The sequence below is a fragment of the Serinus canaria genome, chromosome 1 (genome assembly GCF_022539315.1).
Source record: "Serinus canaria isolate serCan28SL12 chromosome 1, serCan2020, whole genome shotgun sequence".
In the NCBI taxonomy this organism is placed as follows: domain Eukaryota; kingdom Metazoa; phylum Chordata; class Aves; order Passeriformes; family Fringillidae; genus Serinus; species Serinus canaria.
The window spans coordinates 83,922,296-83,946,546 of NC_066313.1; the positions used below are offsets into that span (position 1 = coordinate 83,922,296).

The 24,251-nt window shown below is 35.3% G+C and overlaps 1 protein-coding gene across 5 annotated transcripts in view; it reads right to left on the reverse strand.

Annotated features, from left to right (window-relative positions):
• REV1 (REV1 DNA directed polymerase) overlaps positions 1-24,251 on the reverse strand; it is a 54,940-nt gene that overhangs the window by 4,810 nt on the left and 25,879 nt on the right. Inside the window, exons 7-18 of one of the 5 annotated variants that reach the window (XM_009085408.4) lie at positions 23,055-23,162; positions 21,429-21,545; positions 16,705-16,834; positions 15,626-15,754; positions 14,802-14,956; positions 13,779-13,898; positions 12,152-12,372; positions 11,016-11,188; positions 8,074-8,176; positions 6,392-6,548; positions 5,806-6,008; positions 3,808-4,041 (exon numbers count right to left, since the gene is read on the reverse strand). In XM_009085408.4, the coding sequence (XP_009083656.2) occupies positions 3,808-4,041; positions 5,806-6,008; positions 6,392-6,548; positions 8,074-8,176; positions 11,016-11,188; positions 12,152-12,372; positions 13,779-13,898; positions 14,802-14,956; positions 15,626-15,754; positions 16,705-16,834; positions 21,429-21,545; positions 23,055-23,162 (1,850 nt within the window). Of the gene's footprint in view, positions 1-3,807; positions 4,042-5,805; positions 6,009-6,391; positions 6,549-8,073; positions 8,177-11,015; positions 11,189-12,151; positions 12,373-13,778; positions 13,899-14,801; positions 14,957-15,625; positions 15,755-16,704; positions 16,838-18,258; positions 18,584-21,428; positions 21,546-23,054; positions 23,163-24,251 lie in introns of those variants that run through there. The other 4 variants (XM_018908881.3, XM_018908884.2, XM_018908885.2 and 1 more) reach the window with 4 other exon arrangements.

Consider the following 24,251-nt stretch of genomic DNA (forward strand, 5'->3'; position numbering starts at 1 on the left):
TTTACCCACCTACTGATAGCCAGTACAGCTGCATTAAGAGCAGGATTAAGCCTAACCCAGAGAGCACTCCCTTCAAATTTCAAAACACAAACATTGTGACCATCAGATTTTTGTTCCTCCTTTTCTTTTGATACTTCTATTTCCTGCAAGCTGCTATAAAATTGAGAATATTCTCAGAAATAGTCTCAGTTCTTTAAGGACAGGAAAATCCAAGTCCAGCTATGTCATATTTTGAACTAGCATAAAAGGGTTTAATCTCTTTTTCCCACAGTTGTCCACCACTTGCTTGACTGATAAGAGCACAGTTCCTTGCAACTGTCCCAGGGACTCAGATTCTAGACAGGAAATAATTTGATGCCATTTGCCAGACACACTCATATAGACAAAATAAAATTTCTTGTATTATCAGTTATTTTTTCTCATTGTGTGTCTGAAGTAGCACATCAGTGACAGACTCATCTTGTATTTGGAGCTTCCCATTACAACTGAACAGCGTTTTCAGCTCATAATCTTCAAAATCTAATTCAAAGCAAAGCTATTGTTTAGTGGATTAAATCTGTGAGTGGGAGAGGGCCCTTCATTTCACTGGTAGAATTCAGAGATGAGCAGAAACAACAAAAAATTGGTCAAAACTACAATTACTATTCTAAGAATACAATACAGTATCTCAGATAATGATAGAAATTGCATTTATTGCATGTTAATCTGCAAAGGAATTAAAATTTATCTCTTATTTTTAATAGAGATTTCTTTTTTTTAAACGAAAACATGTATGCTATGACAGGGAGGTACAGGGTCCTAGTCAAACACATGATGTCTAAATAATACAGATCATAAACATGAGTGTGCTCTTACAGGTTAGAATTCATCAATTTAGCACAAGTTGGTTCCTTTTTCAGAACTCCATGAGTAACACCAATTTTTCATCACAGAATATGCACTAATGGAAGGAGGAAACAGGAACAGCTGTGACCTCAATTACCATATGCATTGTGCAGAACAAAGCACTATAGTGGAATGCATCCACTTACATCACGGGTATAAGTTATCTTTTTAAATACAAATTTTACTTCATAAAACTTTTAAAAAAAGTTTTGTGCTCTCTGGTAAGGCATTCAAGAGTCAAGGACTTGGAATGCTCTGAATTGACACTGTTTTTTGTGCAAACCACTTGATAAATGCAGAAATAATGCAGTACATGAACTGGATGCATTTTTGTTATTCCCCCATCACTGCCCTCTCAGAGTGTAACATGGAAAAATTCAATTAGGTGAGCCACCAGCTGAATTCACATGAATTCTCCAATATAACAGGAGTTTCAGGTAACTGATTGTACAATGTCCTAACATTGTCATGCAGGTATCTGAAAGCTTTCACATTCTGGAGAATCTTGGTTTTACAGAGTTACTGGTGACCTCAGCATACACTTATCAGTATTTCTGATGGGCTTATATCAATTTCCTTATGAGGAATCTGTACCATGTGAAGACACTGTAAGGATTAAATGAAAACTTGCCACCACTGATTAATTAACACCATTATTAGAAATGTCATTCATTTCTAGGCATCTGTAATCTTCATGTTTTGCATCCCACACTTCTGCAGGATCCAGGCTACAGAGACACACAGCCATTCTAAATTTTAAGATTACTTCAGCAACTGATGGAAAGGAATGCAACCTATCTGGATTCCTTTCACAGGAGAACTTTACCTAACAAAGGAAATTTTCCACATGTTTTCTAATGAATAAATCACTGTCAGCCAATTAGCTTTGCAGCTGATCATAAAACTCAGCTCAGACAAAAGGAATAAAGAGCTGCAAAACAAACCTTATTAAGCTATAAAAAGATGGCAGGGCATAATCTACATCTGATGTAGATAAAGTACTCATTTTGGAGTGGTTGGCAGTATTTCTATACCCAAAACCTATTACTACTCATTTCACTGCTTCATGGGCCACAAAATAGATTTAAATGTCTGTGTGCAGCCACAGCATATACACTACCACAAAGACTTAAAGAAAAAAAATGTTTCAAACTATATTTAGAGTAAGATGGTATTTTTGAATTAAGTTCATGGTTGATTTTAACACAGAAAAAAAATCCTCCTGTATTAATGAGCTGGGTTTAGCCTTTTTTTTTTTCCACCAAGCCTACAGGAAGCTTCTCAACCATACTATTCTAGGTATTAAACTTGGACCTGACTCAGAAAATGTAAATTTTAAATATTAGTCCTCTTTTTGCCAATAAAAAAAGCTGAATGGCCTTCAGGAAAAAAAATTGAATATGAGCATAAGGCACTCTCAAATAGATAGTATAGATAACCTTGACAAATAAATAGGAAGTACTCAATTCTTCTTGAACTACATCTTCAAACAAAAAGGCTGCTCTGCTAAGTTGCATTTTTGGATCAAGTAACTGGGTCACAAAATACATTAGTAGAGAGAGAGAGAAAAAACAGTGCAAAAAACGAGTGCAAACTAGGTGCTTTTAGGAAAACTTCAAAAAGTAATGCTGTTTTAAAAAATAACAATCAATTTTTCAACTACCTAATTAATAGACAGATAAAACATAAACAAACTAAAAGGAATTTTTATAGAAAGCCATATGCAGTTACCATTTACTCTGAAAAACAGTACTGAGTGGCAAGCCAAGTGTGGAGGGGTGCACTTCAGAGCACAGCCTAATTTAACACACATCCTGGTTATGGACAGATGTAACTGCAAAATTTCAAACAGCTGGGGCAGAGAGAACTCAGATATCATCTGCACACTAATCCATAGGGAAAACCAAACTTTGCAGTTCAGGAACAAAAACTGACACAACTGTTTCTGAACCAATGAACTTGAATCAAGGAGAGGAAATTTTAGTAAAATAATAGACTATACATTTTTTTGAAAATAACAATTATGCATTAACTATTTGGTGGAATTTCTACATTATTTTCTCTGGATATTTTTGTCAGCTAAGCAAAATTATGCATTAGAAACAGCAACAAATCTCTACACACGTGATTAAGAGGTACTACTTCATTTGAGAACCGCGAAGGTGTGATGAAACAGAAAAATAAAACCACTGCTCCATTTAAAATGATGCAATGCAAGATAGTGTATCTCTGGGTAACCCAATCTTTGATTTTTAATTTTTTTTTCTTTTAATTTTTCAACTACATTTTTTCAGCATCTTCTTGGACTGAAGAGCAGACTAACATCAGAAGAATCCTTACTGTTCCCTGCTGCCCTTTAAGGTCCCTATTTTGACAAACATCTTTGTTCTTTTCTCATCCTGACATGCAATGTATTTAAAAAAACTATGGAGGTATGCACAACCTTTAGCCATGACTGTCCTTCTCTCAGGAATGGGTTACAAACAAACACATCTACAGAAGAAGCCAGGAGAGGCTGGCTTTACCTCATCAGAACACACACTTAAACAGAGTCTCCTGTGACTTAGCAAAGCAGATTTTAGGACTGCTTCAAGACTTATGGTTCAATGTAACTCAGCTGCAATATAAAAAACAGCTATTTACAGACTGGATTGCAAAGCAGATCATATATGAGGGGGTTTTACATTAAACAACAGCAAAAACATAGGCAGACTGATGACTATAATCTTCAATAAATATTACCATACTACATTTCTGACAGATAATGTAACATTTAAAAACAGACTTTTAAAAGACATTAAAGGACCATGAATGATTGACTGTGAGAAGTCACAGGTTCCAGTTAAAGCTGTCTCAAGACAGAGCTTCTAATTTCCTGTAGATGAAAAGTCATTGTTTATTGATGCCATGCAAACATCCTACCTGTGAGAAAGCTGGCAAGGCTATTACATTGATTCCCATATTGGTATTTGGTTCTTGGAGCTCTGGTATTTGTAAAAGCACTGTTCCAACTGGTTGTGACAGAAGTGCAGTGTTACATCCATTTATTGGCTCTTTTTTGCTCTCTCTGTAACTCTCTCCTTGCTGAATGGTGCATATTTGCTCTACTTGCTCTCGCAGATCAGGTGGCAGAGCTTCTAGCACAGACTTATCTAGCTACAAGTACATAAAAGCTTTTAGATTTTTCCAAGGAATATGTAACAGAGCTATTTTAGTCAAAACATTAGTTATACAGTTCCTGAATTTTCCAAAACCTGCTACATATGTGTATGCAGAGTTACACTCTGCAGCAGTAAATATCATTTAAGACTAAGCAGCTCAGTAAATAGGAATGCCCAGTTTTATCTTGTCACAATGATCAGACTTCTTACCAAAAACCATAGATAGGGTTTCCTCTACAGCTACCTAATAATAAAGTAACCTGAATTCAAAATTCAAATTATATAGGCAACAGGTTGATATGAATACTAAACTGGTGTCCAGCACAAAGCTATAAGCAATTAATTTCTTTCTTTATATGGTTCTAGGGTGCATGTTACTAATTTACTTTACTGGTATTATGAATGCTTGCATAGTCAGACTTGCCAGAGTTGGATGATGAAATAAGTTTTTATTTACTATCAATTATTCACTTGAAACAACTGAGATACCCTCTCAGCGTCTCGAAGTTGCTGTGTACAATGACAGCTGCACAAGTGACTGAATGAATACAACTGACAAGCAGATGTGCAGCATCCTTTTTCTCACTAGTAAAATTTGAACAAAATTATGTAGAGAAAAGCCAACGTTTGCCTCTAAGTTCTGCTGAGTAAGACTTCATAGCTGGGTTAGAATAGTTTATCTTTTACCTTTAAGAAGAAAATTTGGAGCTTATAACCAGATTCTGGATTTACAGAGAAGAACCACAAATATCTATGAAAATCTACTTGGAAACTGAGAGGTTTTGATGAAAGCTGTCTGTATTGTTAATCACTTCAGTTACTCTTCCATGTTCTGTTTTATTCACTCATTTCAAATTTGCTGCATATGTAACTCTATAATAATTTCCTGGGAATCCTGGGTGTAAAACACCCAGGACTGCTGTTACTTTCCTAGTACAGTATACAAAAAGTGGTGTGGCACTAACTCTCACCAATCCTTCCCAGCCCTGAATTTTTTTACATTCCATATTATAATATGATTAAAAGCAGAAAGAAAGATATTGTGCCATAAGGCCACCAAAAGTAGGAAATTTGCTGAACAGCTAGTGCATTTTTCACTTGTTTATATATATTCCTCCTATAGCAGCATCTGAATGTACAGAGCTTCTCATTGTTGAGTCAAGTTACTTTTAGATCCTGAGCTGGATTGGATATTGCATTATAGGAATACGTTTCCTGCCAAAAGCATAATTTGCTTCTTAAAATGGATAAATATTTGAGAAAGCTGTTAAAAATCCACAGAAATACTTTTACAGATTTAAATGACAGACATTTAAATGAGAGATCTTTACAGAAGAGCAACTAAGTCTTCTTATATGTAAAATACCTGCAGAAGTCTGTGCAGCTGTTTCATAGCAGACCCTTCTAACAGAGTCTACTTGAACAGCATGTGGGGCAGAAATAATGAAGGCTGTCCCTTTGTTAAAACACACCTAAAAAAACGTAGTCCCCAAATCTCACAGAAATATTCTACTTAATAAAGATTGTCCTACTCTCATCTAAACAGTGGTATCCTGTACAAATATTAAGTGTGCATCCTAACTTCAACATTATTTATTAAGGCAAAACATTTTTGCATCATTAAGAATTACTTCCTGTGCACTATACTTTACTAGAACTCTTTTTATTTAAAAAGAGCTCCTTTTGGGTCTGTCCAAATAAGACAGACAATCCCAAGTTATTACAATACACTGTAGATGTTTCATATTCTCAGGTTTACCTGGGAAGCAGATGGAACCTCAATACTCAAATTGAGCCTGGATTTTACACTGACAGGAGAATGCGCACCATTCCACTTGACAGCAGACTCGGTGTTGTTGGCATTAGAATTGACACCAGGTGTGACATTGGTACCACGAGATGGAAGGAAAGTGCAAGTTCTTGAATTAGAAGATATTTCAAGGTCCATAGCAGCCACAAGTACTATATATATGGAAACAAAATACAGAGTGATCATCTAATAGTTAAAAATACTCTGAAGATTCAAGATGCAGTAAAAGGCATTTTCTAGCATTACTTGAAGAGTTTATGTAATACGTAGCACCATCATAACACTTTTTATTTCAAAGTATCCTCTGTTACTATTAACTAAAAAACTTTACCCAAAAAAACCTAATTGGACTTATCCTATACAAAGTTTTATTAGTAGCATTTCCATTTGCAGCAGCAAACCCAACTCTCAGAAATTTTATAATTTGCATAATTTACACTGGTATAATATTGAATAAGTATTCCAAAAGGTGATCTATATTAGGGTCCTTCAGAACTGATCACTATCACACATGCCAAGTACAAAGCTTACTGACCTTCCTTAGGGTCTTCTTCTGAGTGCTTTTTTGCTTTCTGAACATGAAAAAGATCAATAACTGAATGCGATCCACCAGGTAAATGGCCAGATTGTACTGTTGAGAGAGCTGAAGTTGTTTTACTGATGGGAACTAGCTGCTGTACCTGAATTCCAACCTAAATCCAAAACATAAATGCATTCATTTAATAAAGTTTGAAATAAATAAAATTAATTTTAAAATAGGTAATTATATCATAATAACATTTACTTCTTTGGAAGTGATTGCCTGTTGTGTGTGGGGGGAGGACAAATAAAAATATATTGAAATACACATAAACAGCCACTAAAAACATCCCAAACAAATCCCAGAATTACCCACCATAACCCAACAATTAAGAAATTACAAAGGTACTAACATCTTAACTTCTCTGATATAAAAAAGTGCTGTCAAAAGGATCATGAAGCAATGTGTTTTTTATGAAATTTCTTAGACATTAACAAATACAGAAATACTGACGACAAGAATATGGTTAGTATTAAATCCGGCTACCCAGCAATGCTTTTCCCCAAGGACAATCTATACTAAATGCATCACTTCAGTCTACAAATGAGAAAAACACTAGTGTTTCACTTGTAAACACTGGTTTTGCAAAGTCTCAATGGATGAAATTACTTTGGCTGAAGTAGTCTTGTTTAGATGAGGTGTTCCTCATTTTTCAAGACATCCTAGATTTTCATTTAACTTTTAAATACCGAATCAGCACTGGTTCAAAACGTGTCATAAGAATGCCCTGGTTCACTGCATGAATTTATTGCCAATCCCCCATAATTTTAAAGAAAAAACCTGACACTTAGAAAAAGTTGTATATGGGACTCAGAAAGCATGAAGGAGCTACTATATCTCCACCAGGTTTTCTTCTATAATTACATAATAAGGATTTTGTTTATTAACACCTTTTTAGTTGCAATAATGGGAGATGAAATTTAAATTAAATATTTCCTCAACTCCAAGCCAGGGAGCTGACTTTGCAAGGCAACATTGTGAATCAAAACCTACTTCTATATTCAGATGAGGAATTAATGCAGGTTTGTTTTAGAAATCCTCTGTGTTCTATTGTAACAAATGGCTGATGTCAAAATAGCAGCATTGTGGGGTCACATTGCTATGACAAAACCTCTGAGATGAGCAGGAGTTCTAAAATAAGCCATGAATCAAAAGAGCCAGAAAACCACTTTGAAAAAAAGGCCGAAACATGGGCTGGTAACTTTTCTTGTTCTAAGACTTGCAGTCTAGAACAAAAGCTCCTTTTATCTCATTATAAACAGTTATATATTAGTTTATATTAGTTACACAATTAATGTATGGCAAAAGTTTACAGCAAATTCCAAGACAAAATAAAACTTACACATGCTGATGGAACTGTAGAAGATACAGACTTACTTTACCATCTCAGGATATTTTAAGTTGTGCATTAATTTATACCACAAAAAAAATCAATTTTTTTACATTTATGGCTTTGTAACCATGTTTTTCAAAGGTTATAAAACATAATACAATTGCATACATTAATTTACATAAGCTTTATATTACCTACACTTTTGCTTAAGTTTGGTTATCATCTACCAGAGGGAACTGGAAATCCACAACAGACAGAAATAGGTTGATAAAGAGAATGAATTTCAGTTTTCCCATTAACTCACCCCTCGCATATCGGATATGTTCAGCTTCATTGTGTGAAACATGTTCAGAGTTTCCTTCCCAATTACTTTTGCACTGTCTGTTGCATGGTCTAAAGTCACAGTCCTAAAAAGAATAAACAGCATTGTTAAAAAGGAAACTGTTTCACAAATCCTGGAGTCAAAAATTCTGTATTTGTTCCAGAGAGGACCTGAAAGAAAGACAGATGATAATTTCTTGGCATATAGAAACTGAACACTTTTTATTTGTTCTGTGGTTTCTTTTTAAAGGTAGTTAAAACTAAGCATCATCTACAGAAAAAGTAAGAAAAGCAGAATATTTACTAACTGAACATTCTTAGTGTGCAGTCCACACATTAAAAAGTCAAATTTAGGATATATATATATATATATATATATACACACACACACACACACACACAAATATACATACACATATACACACACATGCAATCCATTGAAGCCAGACCAAAAGTTTCACAAGAAGTTTACAGTTTGCACAAAAACACACTCCTGCATTTCCACTCAACCTTGGTTCACAGAAAGTTTGTTCAGTATTATTTCAGTTGTCAATTGTCTTAAGCAAGAGTTTCAAAAGGAACTCAGAGGGGAAGCAGATGTAGGCATGTGCATGTGGATTACAAGCAACAAGGTATTCAAATTAATGGAAATTAACTTTAAACAACATTCCAAATTATCTTAAGCTATGGGCAATTTTTTGCAACAAGACTCACAAAACAATCTGGCTGTGAGTTTTACAGAGTACCACTTGAGAGTATGGCAGGGCAGCAGCAGTGCTTGGATAGCTCTGGATTCTCTAATGGCCTAACCTTTGACAAAATTTCAAGTGGCTCATCAAAGCATGTGAGTGATGTAAAATCTTCTCACTGAAATAAATGATGCAGTTTTAGCTCTGATAGAGCGGGCTCTATCAGCAAAATGAAGTTTGGTGTTTTGACAGGGTGCCATCCTGACTACTTACTAAACACTTTGATGGTGTTACTCTGCTTTTGAATCTGTCAGAAACCACCATGAACAGCCAAGTGCTCTTTGGAAAGGTCTAGTTCTGCCAATATGAAAAAAAAACAAAAAACCCTCAGACTGTGAACAATATGAAGATCTCCTTAAGCTTTACATGTTAGTATTCTTAAGAAAAAGGAGATCAATCTCACTAAAGGTACACAACATTTCATAAAAATATTTTAAAAACGTTTGTGCTGAACTATCATGACCGGGTTTCAGAGGTGCAGTAAAAATACCACTTAATCTCAAAAGCTGATTTGGATTTTAAGTGTGTCTTCAAGTCTGAATCCTTTGTAGTACTATGGTTATCTTAGGGGATCTTGACCTGTAGGATGAGAAAGCATAGCAAGCCATTCAACTGTGAGGTAAAGGAGCAAGAAATGAGTCATGAGCTATAGCTACAGAGAAAATCAAACTGATGAGAGAAACCGGTCACTTGGGGGACCACACTGAGATTCTAATCCATTTGATTGCGCTCAACTTTTAGAGTTTACCCTTCCACTGCAAAAAGCTTTCTAAAGGGCTGAACAGAAATGCTCTAACAAAGAGAGAAATACACCACCTACATCATAACCTGGAGTGACTGGGGTTGAGAAGATCACTGGAAAGCCAGAAGCAGAAACAGAGATGTCACCAAACAAAATCCTGGCATCGGAACCACTTTAGAGATGTGTGAACAAATTTCCATTCTTGGGCGCCCCCTGACCTTACTGAAGACTTCATGAACTAGGGAAATTTCAGGGCATGTTAGTATGCCTGACTACAGAAAAGGGGTCCTAAGCACTGATATATTCACGAAAAAGCACTCTGACAAGAGTTAAAATATGGGAGGAATAAAGCTCTATCTCAATGCACATTCAATACTAAAATATGTTCTTAGGCTGTAAAGAATAAATCTTCAGGTCAAAGAATTCAGGATAGCCAGAAGACAAAAGTATAGATGGAGGGATTTTCTTCTTGGTATATATACCAATTCTAGAAAGTGATGATCTTCTTACAGTGAAACATGAATTTTTTAGTTTCAGCTTTTATTACAGCTGAATTCTGTATAACAAGATCACAAGCATGACAGGCTCTATGCATGCAAGTCTTACTACTGAACTCTAACCCACTGAATGAACTCCTGGGCACGTGGGTGGTGCTATGCAGGGCCAGCACCTGGACTTGACGATCCCTGCAGGTCCCTTCCAACTCAGCATATTCTGTGATCTGTGAACTCTACCACCTCTTCTGTTACCAGCAACACCCACGAAATAACCCTCCAGTTCAGAAGGGATTAGTCTGTTACAACCACCTGAGATGGAAGGAAAAGTAGAAAGACTCTCAAAAGCCAGGATCATCCTGTACTGAAGAACAACTGCTTTGATAAAGAAGTGTATGCCTGAAGAATATATATGTATGTAGGTTCCATGACAATCTTGTATGAAACAGCATATGATACTCTATGCCTAGATTATATCCCTGTGTTTTTAGCATGCAAGTACATAAATAATGTTCAGATTAAAAAATATTAGTCAAGATCATCCAGCTTATCAATAAGGAACAAAGAATTGGAGGAACAAAGTAATAGGAGGCTGGTTACTGAAAGAAATCATTGCTGCTGCATGTGTGTCACAGTGCAGGACAAAAATATGTCTTCTTCAAACACTCTAAGAAAACCTTCATCTCCAATACTGAGCAAGCTGGAGAAAGGTGCACCAACAATACATAAGCATATATGTATTACTGATAACCACCAGAAATGTGCAACCCAAATGTACAACCCAAACACAGAGGAGTTTTGATAATAATACTCTACTTATTTTTTTATACAAGTGCAAGTTTTATACATAGACAAAGAAGTACCAGGCACTTTAAAATTTCTGTCTTGTCCTCCTATAAATTTTAGATCCTGCAGAAGTGTGCTCATGCCTAGTACTCACCTGGCAATATTATCACAGATTCCATGACCTCCATACTTTGCAGGTTCTACTGGTGCTCCAGCTTTTCTGACCATAATTTTAAGGGTCAATCGTTTACCCTTCATACCAGCAGCTTCAAGTCTACGCTGGATCTCTTCTGAGAGGCTCAGAAGGAAAGCTTCTGCTTCCTTAGGCTGAAGGGGAAAACAACCTGTTTAGATAATTACTACTTTTCAAATACTGAAAGTAAATCATTAAGGGTTAATACAATCCAGATTGCACAAAGGGAAAAGAGCAAGCTGACACACAAGCAATTGCCTCACTTAACTTCAAGTGGTTTGTTTTCACTGTAGGTCACTTAATTAAGGCAAAATGGTAGGTTCCTGTCCTGATGTTGAAAGAAGTCTTTTAAAAACAGAAACCCCAACACAGAATTGCAAGCCTAAGCTCAAGCCTAGAAGATGAAGAGCATAGGACTTAAAATCTTTTTCACCATGAGGAAAGTCAAGCAGAGCAACATGTTGCTCAGGGAAGTTTGCAGTCTTCGTTCTTGGAGATTTCTGATGCCAGACTGGATAAAGTGCTGAGCAACTGGTGTGATTTATTAGCTTCCCCTGTTCTGAGCAAAGGTCTGGACTACACAACACCGTCCGGTCTCTTCAAACTCTCTTTTTTCCCTATCATTTCTATAAATACTCAAGATCTCAAAAAAGTGCTGAGTTACTTTTTAAATACAATTTTGTTAATAACACTCCCCCCCAAACAAAAAGTAATTGTAAAAAAATCTAATAAAAATGTTGGACGGGAGCAGCTGGTGATAGTTTCACGCACTGGCATCTTCAAATAATCAGCATTTAAATGAAAGAGAATGCTAGGTGCTGACAAACCTACTGCAGTTCTCTTTTTCTGTACCAGACTTGTATAACGAATGCAGAATAGCCAGCTAATTTTGTGCAAGCTTCTTTTCAGTCCAATACTTTTGCAGTCTCTCCTCCCATTTTATCGTTTGGTGTCCTACTTCTTCATTTTCCTCATTTCTATTTCGTGGCTAAGATGGTGCTCTAACAGATCAAAGTTAAGTGAAAATAATCAGAATATGAGAAGATTCTTCTGTAGGTGAAAGAAGTCACTGGAAAAAAGAAGCAAGTCTAAATTACCTGTGTAAACCTTATTCCATAGTTGATTTCTGCTGAAACAGATTTTCTTTCTTTTTCTGTACGAACAGGTCGGTCATCCAAACCACGACAAAATCTGTAGAGCATTTGTCCTGTTTTTGGACCAAATTCTTTTTGTAGTTTTGACATTGAAGCACACTGCAGATCTCCACAGGTTTTAATTCCCAAAGAAGCCAGCTTAGATTCCATTGTCCTGCCAACTCCTAACAACAAAGCAATTAGTTCTGTTAACCTTATACAATGCAAAGCCAGTTGGGTTCTGATTACATAAAATTTTTATTTTTAAACCTATATTAAGTCATATCAAATTAACAAATAAATATATATAAAATAAATTCTGCTACATAAAACATGGAATGGAAACTTTTGCTGTCATCACCAGTGTATCTTTAATCTGTTCCACATATTTCGTTTAAGATGTCACACTACAGCATGTTAATTTTTGGGTAAAATATGAATGAATCCTGCTGGGAAATTGTCTGCCTGTTACAGATTATATCGTTCTGAATCCCCCCAACAACTCAGTCCAAAAGGAGTGTCCAACAAGTAGTATGTTTTCCCCTCATGTACAAGTGATCTAATCTAAATGAAAACCAACAAATATTTTGACCATTGTTGCACTGCTTCCTAGGTAGAAAAATAGTATTTCAGGTAGAAGTGATATCATACCTGTATCACTTGTGCTTTGAATTACCAAGCACTGGAAATTGTAGGTATCCATGGCAACGGCACATATGTAAGTGTGATAAACTGAAGTATATTTCTGGGTTTTGGAGAGGTGGCCTGTTACTTCCAGAAAATATTAATCCTATGAGTTCACACTATCAAAGTCAGTAAAAATTGGAAATCTTAGATAATCAGATTCTATTCTTGATAATCTGTTTCTCTGTTGAGAGGGTATTATTAACACAAACACTAAAATGCTTTTACTATGAACATGCAAGTGAATTCTGAAAACTTTAAAACATTAAAGTCAAAGCACAATTCTAAATGAGTAATATTCTGGAGGAAAAATATCTCCTGTAAGTTATGCCAAAGAGAAATTACAGCACAGATGTGCTGTAAATAGTGTTTGGCCACTAAGGGCTACATAATGAGAATTTCTGGTAAACCTGCACCTGTATATGGATGCTATTTCTACCACACTACTATTTCAGTGTCTATGGCTGCCTGATTTTTTACTGTTCCTCCCTCTTTTTTTTACCTTTAATAGAGAAAGATATTATTTTTTTATATCTAACACTAAATATATGTGTATACATGCAGGCTGAGGTCAGCTGATCACTGAAAGCATAAATGAGTGCTTACTCAGCACTTCTTGCACCATGCCTGTGTCACAGTATACTATCTAAGTGTACTAAATAATAATATAAAGTTACATGCCAGGAAATGCTTTATGTTAAAAACCTGCTAGGTATTCTCCTGGAATGCTAAAAATATAATAAAGCCTGTTTTCATACAGGTGAATGCCATATGTCTTTACTGTCTATTCATATTTTTGATCATAAACACAGAATAGCAGCTAATCCTGTTTGATCTAGAAAGCAAATTTGTAGCTGAAAATGGTTTAATATCAGGAGGCAAAATGCGCTCTAAAAGACAGGAATACCTGGAAGACTGGTAACAAGTTGCCCTCTGATAAAATCATCCACTTCTTCAGGTTTTAAGTGATACTGTCCATCTGGTTTTGCTTTACGAGTTGCCATTCTGGCCAGCAGAATATTGGAACCTGTAAAAACAACAAATTAAAGCATGTCTGTGGTAAGTTCTGTCCTCATGTAGAATGTCACAGTTTAACACTCAAGGAAAAAATGCAGAAAGTACAGTCAAACTCTTTAACTTTTACCAAGAATACAACAAAATCTATGCATATATATTTGCAGTGTCTACCTTCATAATTACCGGCCAGGACTTATTTGCTATAACAGCACTTAAAGTGTAGTGCTAAGTGCAATTGCAAAGTTAGTAAGGGAAGAATTCTCCCTGTAGTCATGAATTTCAGCTTGTCTCACAAGTGGATTTCACACACTTATATACACTCAGTACAGGTATATACAGATATTCAACTCTTATATTAATTAGGAACAAAAAAGAAAGGAGAAAGGAACGAGCCAAGAAGAAACAAATCAAGGAAATATTTTCAGATGTGTGATTTAATAAACAATACCTACTACAAATCACAAATCTTTGTCCTCAATACCTTCTAAGAACTATGTAAAATCATGTCACCCTGTAAACTCTTACTACTATCTCCATTAAGGAACACAATCTGTGCTCCTTTTTCTATTTACTGGAAACATTTCATAAAAATGAATACAAGAGTGGAATTTTAGCATAGTGTTCAGATAAAGGAGAAGTGATAGCTGGGATGGGCCATTGACTTAAGAGTTGGTCTTGATGATCCTTGCTGGTCCCTTCCAATTCAGAAAATCCTGTGATCTCTGATATGGAAATTTTATACATTTTTACTTACAACTTTCCAGTTATGAAAATTTTCTTGCATTTTTATTCAACTGATTTAATGTAAATGGCAACATATTCCACAAACACTTAGGAGTTTTAGCAAACTTACACAGCTTTGATACATCAACAAGAGCAGTCCTTGCTTGTAAACAGAAATGAAGTTCCTTACCCATCCCAACAGAAGCTGTGCATTTAGTCTGGTCTTTGATTTCAGTGCGGATAGCGTTTGCAAATTCATCAGGAGTCAGTCTGGTCTCTGTAAGGATTTCAGTGATATCTACTAGTGCTTCATCACAACTGACTGCTTCGATGTTGTGAGTATAGCTATCAACACAAAGTAAAGGAGGTGAAACACCAGCAACAGCTCACCATCTGTTAAAACAAATATGTAGCAAATAAAGTCTTCCTTTTGTGGTGGCATTTCCCTGCCTATTTTGTATCACACACCACTTAGATATTAAAAATGCTAAACCAGCAAATTATAGTAACATTACTAATGTAAGATTAATTTTATCATGCATCTTGATTTTAAAAGAACAGCTGGAGAGGGAGTTGAATATTTGTTTTTCATTGAAAATAACAAATTTCCAGTCTTGTTTCAAATGCATTTTAAACCAGAAAGTAGTTTCTAATAGATGTTACTCTAATAATCCATTCTTAAATTACTCAAAAAAACTTCTCTTGGAAAGATCTCCCATCCTAAGCAGGGATCTGCTTCTCATTATATGAATCAGCAAAAAAATTTAACAGTGACTCATTTGGAAGTCAGATGTTGACTGTTTACACATTTGGCTTCAGGATAAAAGAATGCTCAGAAGCGTGGTGGTCAAGGTAACAAAAATACTACAAAGGAAGACCTCAAACAGGAATAGCTTCACTGAAGCTGAAGAGTGGGAGATGAAAATATAAAATGAGTAATAGCATTCAGTAGTGGCAAACAAAATATGCTTGATAACCTTACCATGAAGATCATGCAAACAAACAGCACATTACCTTGCTAGTATTTCATATACTGTCCGTGCAACTTCTTTGTATGCATCAAAATCATATGAAACTGCTTGAAGATTTGGACACAACTTTTTTGCTTGGCCGAAAAACATTCCATTCTTTATGCCAACTTGTCTAAAATTAAATAATAAAATAAACCCTAAGTAAACACAGTGCAAACCTTTCCACAAATTAACTGGGAGTACTTTCAGCTTAATTATTTGTCTTTTCCCCCCCAAAAAATGGGAATAAGAACTCAGTCAACAGGTAGAAATTTAATAGGTTAAAAAAATAACTGCAACTAGAGTATTTGAATTAGCTGTTTATTATTAAGCCATGGAGCATGAGAAATCTGCCTTCAGGAAAATGCTAAAGACAAAGATCCCAGAAAGCACACTTGCTATCTTCTGCTTCCAATTAAAACCACACTTATACGACAGTGACTAAGGCAGAGAGATTTTATATTCCAAGGTGCAAGCTTACATAATTAGGCTCCTGCTAATAAAAAAAGTCTTTCTGAGAAACAAATAGAAGCCTGCCTATCCTAGCAAGCCTAATAAAGCTTCCAACCAAGAAATAATTTCTGTAGTATTATTTCCATTAGAGAAGACCCCCTGTATTTCGGACACTGTGCTTATATTTATAAAAGTTGTTCCACAATGTAAACCTTTGTAAGTTAGGTCATTGGAGATAGTCAGCTAAGTCTCTGCAAAAAATGGTTTTAAAGTCACACTTTTGGTTTGAAATAAAACCTTCAGAATGTGTCATTAATTCTACAAAATACTACAACCTTGATACAAAGACATGACAATAACATGAAACCAACAGCATCACAGTGAAAGGCACAGGGTTTTTCTCCACAGGCTTTATGGGTAGAGAGCTAATGAGCAGTATCTACCAAGCAGCAGCATCTAAAGGGAAGAGTTTCTGTTAAATTCTAACAACCTATATAATTACAACTTTTGAACTTCTCCAACTAAAACTTCTCCAGATAAATTTAAAGACACTAATAACCCCTATTTTTGGACATCTTATGCCTATCTGTATGGGATTTTCAAGCAAACTACTGGGTAAATTTAACCTACCTGGCTTCATAACTACAAGAAGCTATTTCAGCCATTGACAGAACAGTGAGATCAAAGTCAGCTCCGTTTACATGTGTGGAATCCGTATGCTCCCAGTTGGATGAGTCCAACTGATCAGGTACTCTAATTTCTGCTTAAAAAAAAAAAAAATTGTCTATGTTATTCTTCCTAAGAGTTCAACAGAATGAAGGCCAATAAAATAAAAATTGTGGATTTTATTTTACACAATTCCTATACTTTTATTTTTTGACAAAGAAATTCTTAATAATATTGATTCATATTGCAGTCCAGAAAAAAATCCAGACTCCTCCCAGAGTAATGTCTCTCTGGATAGGTCTGCACATACTACTGAGAACAATATTAATAGAAAAATGGTGCTTCCCCCATACTGTAAGATAAGAATGATCTTAGCTTTACTGACCATAAAAATGATCAAACACACTTGGCTAAATGTTAGAACCACATCCTGCCACAAATACAAGACACTACAAATTATTTAACAACTGCTCAACTAAACAAGAAGACACTTAGCAATGGTCCATTTTACAAAACGCACCCCTGATATCAAAACACTGAAATATATAATTATATTCATATAGAATATAAATCCACTTCATCTCATACTAGAAACTGTTTTTCTAATAGTCTAGATATCACAAAGTGATTTTGAAGAAGTGAAAACCAGAATGCCAATTAGTTGAAATAAAAAACACTAGCTAGAAACTTCTATTTTCTTTAAGACTCTTATGGGGATATTAACTGAAATAACTTCTGCTTTTACTTATTAATAATTCTCTTATTAGGATGTGTCAATTTCTTTCAAATATCACCACAAACCTATCTTGGATCAAAATGATGCAATTATAAGTACTGCAACCTCAGACTTAAAATGAGACAGATCTTCCCTCATTCTATAAAACTTTACTACATATCCTTACATAAATTTTAAAGGATCCTCCAGGCTCCCTGGGTACTAGGTACTAGACAGAATTCCATGACACTGAATAATGGAAACAAGCAAAAGATTTCTAGTTCTATTTGGGTTTTCATAGTATGTAAGCCTTGAAATACGTGCTACACTCTAAATATGAATCAGCTTGAAAAAAATCACTAGATGCAAAACTACTATGCCTGCCCAAACTCCCATCAGATTCAAAACAACAAGGTATCTCACAGATAAAATGCTTCTATCTATTTATAATGAAATCCACTACACAGCTCTTTTTCATTACTGTAGTCTATTTAATACCATACACCTTTGTAATATAATAAATGGGAGTTTATTATAGTCCCACAATGAATATAGAGTGCCACAATGCCTAATTCCACAGTACTAACAACTTACACACCAACAATCTAACTGAAAGGAAACCTGGTGCTATGTGCACATATGAGTAGCTATCAAAGCAGAGAAAGTGGTGTAATGAGTGAGTGGAGATACCAATGGTAGAGCCTAACTCATGTGGAAAACTGCTTTTATTCAGAATTTCTGCTAAATTTGTGCACTTTTTAATTTCTTAAATATTTTAGTTTATGATGAGCTCAATAAGTTACCTAAGATGTCTGCAATTGAAAATTAGAGCAAAATTATGCCCCAAATAAAGATAAGAATGACAAGAACAACTTCTTTAGTCCATGCCTTCCTGTGCCCTGGCCTGAGATGATGCTGTCATCTTGTCTATCTTCACTGGATTCGTCGACTTTTTCCACATCGCAGCAGAGCAGATCCCCCCATGAGCTGATGGAGTCACTTCATGTGAAATTCAGGGCAATGCAGAACACATTGTCCTCAATGGAAGGCAAGGTAGAGAACCTCTCATCAAAAGCTGGGAAACTAGACAGGCACATGGTGAATGTGGAGCAACGGATGGAGAAATCAGAGGCCAGGACCCAAGTCTGTGAAAAAGAAATCGCTGAGAATAAATCTGTGACTAATATGATGGTTAAAATCTGCTGCTCTTTAGAATGAAAAGGGAGATTCTAGGGTTGAGGGAAAGGAAGTCTAGAAAACATTCACATCTTGGGCATTCTGGCCATGGAAGAGACCCCAAACTCTGAATCCTGATTAACATATGTTAATCTTTTATTTTTAGAACATGAATGTTAAAGATGGCATGTATGTAGAGAAGCAATTTCTACTATCTAGAAAGCCTATCTCGAATTTGAGGATTTAGGGTGAGACCGGTATCAAGTTTTTAAATTTAAAAGTTATGCATTTTTAGATGAATTAATATAAGAAAAAGAAAGTATTTCATAAAAGACTGAAGATTCTGTTGACACTAGATTTTGTCTAGCAATGCAGATCAAAGTCAGGATCCAGTATCACTAAAGAAGTAATAAAAAAAAAAAAAAGAAGTAAATGAAGCAGCAGAATTCAGCATTTGGTCAAAAATGATTCACAAGCGTTTGGGGTTTTTTTTGGTTGTATTTTTGTTGGGGTTTTTTTTGAGGGGGTGAGGTGCTCTGTTTCTGTGGTTTTGGTTGGTTTGTAATTTGGAACCTTTTTTCAAATAAGCAAGATCTGGAGAAGGCAATATCAGAGAACAGCCTGGATAGTATGAAGCACCAAAAATTGAAGTGGGTTCCATGTTGAAGCATGGATGTAAAAATATGCTCATGTTCTAAGCTCCTCCCAACTACCTTCCTATTTCATTTATATAACATGTCCCCACTGTGTCTGCTTTAACAGTCTAATTTACTATTCCGTATTTTTGACATTTTTGTAAAAGCATTTCTGCATGTAAAGCTTGTGCCTACTGCACTGTATTTTCCTGTGTCACGGCACAAATAAACACACGCTGTGAAGTGTGTCACTTTCTAAGATACTGTGATGTCTGAGAAGCCTAATCAGCAATTCTACCTTTACATCTAAGACCATAACTAACTATAATTCCTTTACCCCCCGCAAAAGGAAGACAAACCTTAAGAAAAAAGCAAGCAGAAACAACAGGTTTGGGGTTTTTTTAATTGGCAAAATGATTGCACATGGAGATAAAATAAACAGAGACTCAAAAATATTATGAACTGCATCTAATGAAACAGAGACTATAAAAAGAGTGTTTGGAAAAAATCCTGTCACCAAAATAACAGGCTGCACAATCAGCCTAAGTGTCAAGAAAGAAAGAGCTAGCTGCCTGCCTGCATGCAAGCCAGTTGAGACTGGATGCTGAAGTTAAAGAAATGAATGTTGATATCCAGAAAAAAGCTGCTACAGTAAGAAACTGAGCTTGTTATACAATGAGGTTGAAAGCTGCTGTACACTTAAGCAATCAATACAGCAGAAGAGATACTACTGAATTTGTGAATCAAAAGAACATGCTAGGTATCAGCTAAACTATAATTCAACCATCTAACTCTCCAAACCACTCAGCTGTATAGTCACATCCTTATCCAGTTCAAGGCTCTAATAAAAGTTAACAAGTCACCGTATAAACTGAACTACCAATAAATACACAAGCTCTGCTAGAGAAAATCCAACTCCATAAAGACCACAGCTATCTCTGTAGGGAAAATACTGATAAGTCCTTAAAAGCTTGTGGGTTCTACAAACATATATTCTACCTCAGTTTTGAAGTGTTCTTAAACTATAACAAAAAACCCAAATAAATGGCATAAGTTCCAGTAATACCTTGGTTGTATAAATGTCTTCAAAAACCCCCAACAACCAGCCAATTTCCAAAGTACTAATGTTTCATAAACAACCATGGAAGAACAAGCTGTCTTTTGCCCTATCTTGTCTCACCAAATAAAACACTGAGGTGTAAACTTTATAAAAACAGTACTTAGTATGACAAATTTGGTAAAAACTGCATATACAAAACGGCAAAGGAGAAACTCAACTTCAAAGTCTAAACCAAACTTAAATAGCAGCTACCCCTTGTATATGCAGTTTTTACCAACTTTGTGGCAAGAACTACACTTCTAGATGATTAAGTAAGACTGGTACTAGCCACTTAAGTTGCCAATGTTTAGCAATATACTTTCTCATACTAAATAAAGTTCAGGCAGTATAATAAAACCAATTAATAAAACTTTGGTTTATATTAGTACACTACTACTTGAGGACAGTACAGAAAGTAACACATTTCTAAATTACTGCAGGCAAGTACAGAATTCTCAAAGTACAATAGACAACCTGGTTTTCAAAAACAAAACATTGAACAAACAGAATTTATTAAAATTTCACAGACCTTCCAGAGACCTAAAATGCTCAACGGACCACCCAAATTAACTCATTGTACACAGATATTCTACATATGCAACTCAAAACCAATCTTCAAACAATCAGTTTCTCAGTGGTCAAGTGCTGTTGTTCTATTTTTACAGAAAAAATCCTCTGTAGTAAGACTTTTAAAATTTATTCTGCATCTTCTTCTCTATATTGGACTTTCTGAGAAAAAGGTGATCCTGGACAACCTGTATTTAGTTTTCATTTTAAACAACTACTAACATTCTATCTTACACTCAACCTTAAGAAAGTGAGTAAAACCTAGAATTACTCTAAAATAATTTACCCATACTGAGCAAAGCTAACTAACAAGAAGCCACAGTGTCCTGCTATTACTGAGGCCACAGAGCACTGTGTTGTCCGAAGATAATTATTTTCTGAAATCTCCCACATGAAAGAAATAAACTTATCCATGGAACACTTTCTGAATAGTTTTAAAGAAAAAGTCTTCCATAACAACAGTTGAAAACATACATACAGACAGACTTATCTGTACCTGCTTTGCCATTCAATAGCTTTTTCTGGTAATATTGCTGTTCAAGCTGGGGGTTTGCACCAGGGCGCAGCAGTGCCTTCCCTGTACCTCTGTTACTAGTAACAGCTACTGGCTTTCCTGTGGAGAAAAAATGCATATACTTATAGGTCAATACCTATAATAGCTTACATTTTAATAAAAGCACAATTAGCATAAGATCATAAGGATTTTTAATTTGCTTTCTATAATTTCTTTCAAGCTTAGGTGCTCTCAAGGCAGAAGGAACAGCTATGAAATGGCCTTGGAATTGTGACAATGAATCTGTCTTAACTGCAGTCACATGTAAAGAAGAAAAGTTTTTCACAAGTGAAAATACAGCTAATACTGGTTTGTCTTTAATAACAAATATAAATGGAAGCTGTGAGATGTCACCAATAACCTAATGATTCATTAGTTTAAGATACAGCAAACACTAGACTGATTTTAAATACTTCAAAATGTTTATTAGCTTAAGTAAATCAGAAAAATATACACATGCCAAAACACTTAGTTCCAATTAGTTTAACTGTGCAAACCAAAATTTTTAGTAAACTTTTGACTTTTTGGCAATATCAACACCTCCATGGTGTTTCCAAAGCAAGCTAGTTTATGCACTGAAAAATCTGGCAAACTTCTGTGGAACAGAAAAAGTATTTGCAGAAAAGTCCGACATTCTTTATGTTCCATTAATGAAACTTGGCAGGAAATCGAGTTAAAAGAACCAAACATAGAAGAAGAATCTTTGATATAGCTGCTCCTGCCTTTGAACAGAAGAGAGTAATGGAACCACATATGCATCTTACTCTTTTCCCAGGATCTGTGATAGCTGGAAATGTGAGATGGTCTCCACTGCAACAAGTCTTCAAATCTGTGCACCCCTGAAGTTCAATGCTTGCACAGAACTAGCATCTCCACTTCTGAATAGTACACTTGTAGAAAACAAACCCACCAAAGTTTGCTAAGGTGCTCCACTAACTCTCCTGTGTCTTAAGGATGATCACACAACTGAGACTTCTAAATGCCAACTGAATTCCTCCTGAATCCTCCAGGTCTTATAACATCTCATGTGTAATAGCTTAGAGAGGAAAGGAAAGGAGAAGCAAACTTCTCTTGAAAAATATGCATCAGGTAGAGACAATTAATTCTCAACCTTGACCTTTCCACTTTCCTAGTTAAAAAAAGCTGCTTAAACTACTTCAGGAAGAATATTAGGCTATCCCATTTTCTTTAATTTATCTCTTTTTCTTTTAATAGACAGTGCCCACACCCCATTTTTAGTATAACTGAAATTTGACTTCCAATTTCTAATATGGTAGATTAAAATCTGAATAAGTTTATGTACAATGTCACAGAGAATAGTTATTACAGATTTAACTTCTCTCTTCTTACTTTAGATACTGAAAGGAGATAGCAAGGAGAATTCCAGTTCTCTCTTCCACCTGCTTTTGGATTGTGAGAAAATAAACAGGAATATGAAAGTTGCATGGCCTAACTACTGAAGATGCAACAAAAAAGATTAATATGCCAAATTAATTTCATAATTGTGCACGTTTGGTTTTTTAAAAAGGCTTAACGGAGTAAACTAACACACAGAGTTAAAATACTGACCTTTGAGATCTGGTCTATTTCGGATAGCCACAGACACAAAGAAGCAATCCATATCCACGTGCATTATACAGCTCTGTGGCTTGGCTGAGCTCGCAACAGACACATTACCTAGTATGAAGATACACCAACAGAAAACTTGAACCCTAATTTACACACTTCCGTACTACTCACAGTAGTCATCAAGGTCTATTATCAAGTTATTAACCATAAATATTTTTGTTTCCTCTCACCAAGAAGGTATTTACTCTGAGAAAGGTAAACATAAGCAGTAGACAAACAGCCTAAACAATGAATTAACTTAAGAGTTTCTGGTTTTTATTTTCTTATAATCAACACCTTTTACCCTAACAAGGTTCCCCGAATCCAAGGAGATTAATGCATGTTGTTGGCACTGGATCTTACTTGTGCTACGTTAACACTGAATGAGAAGAGAATTTTACTCCTTTTTGCTCATCAATCAGAAGACTGCTTCAAAAGATAAAAGTGTAAGTTTAGCTGCACTACAAGCTACCATTATTCTTCATGAAACACACCACAATTAGTTTTGAAAGTCCCATGCAACCGGATTTTGTCACTGCTGTCCTTAGAATCATGCAAACATTCAGCGAAGATGAGCAAGGTAACTCCTCACTGAAAATTGTACATGCCTTACACACTAGAAATGCTTTCTACAAGTTCAAGTCTGCATGTCTATGTTGCTGACCTACCAAAGATGGCATTATCTAACAAAAAAAATTAACTTGAACAATTAATGAAGTGTAACAGTGAAAAAATACTTCAACACATCAAGTGAACTGTTCCACTTAACATCTGAGTTAATTACTGAATAATCAGAAAAATATTCTCTTGGTTTTAATAATTTACATTTTGAACTCATTAGAAAAATAAGGACTGTCTTATAATGGGCATATTTACAAATCAAGTGATCAAGTTAAGCTGCTGCTACTTGTCAACTGAACCACATGCATTAACTATTTGAATACTCTAGGCCAAATCAAAGAGAAAATAAAATATATTAGCCTTTACCACATTTTGATTTAAAAAATACACATTAAGTAGTTCATAAGCTAACATGTTTGATAAGTGGGGTGTCCTAACACAAACACAGAATCAGTAAATTTATTATCTAACAATTTTTTTGATGTGGCAATCTCTCAAGCATATTTTTATATGACTACAAATGAATAATTTTACAGC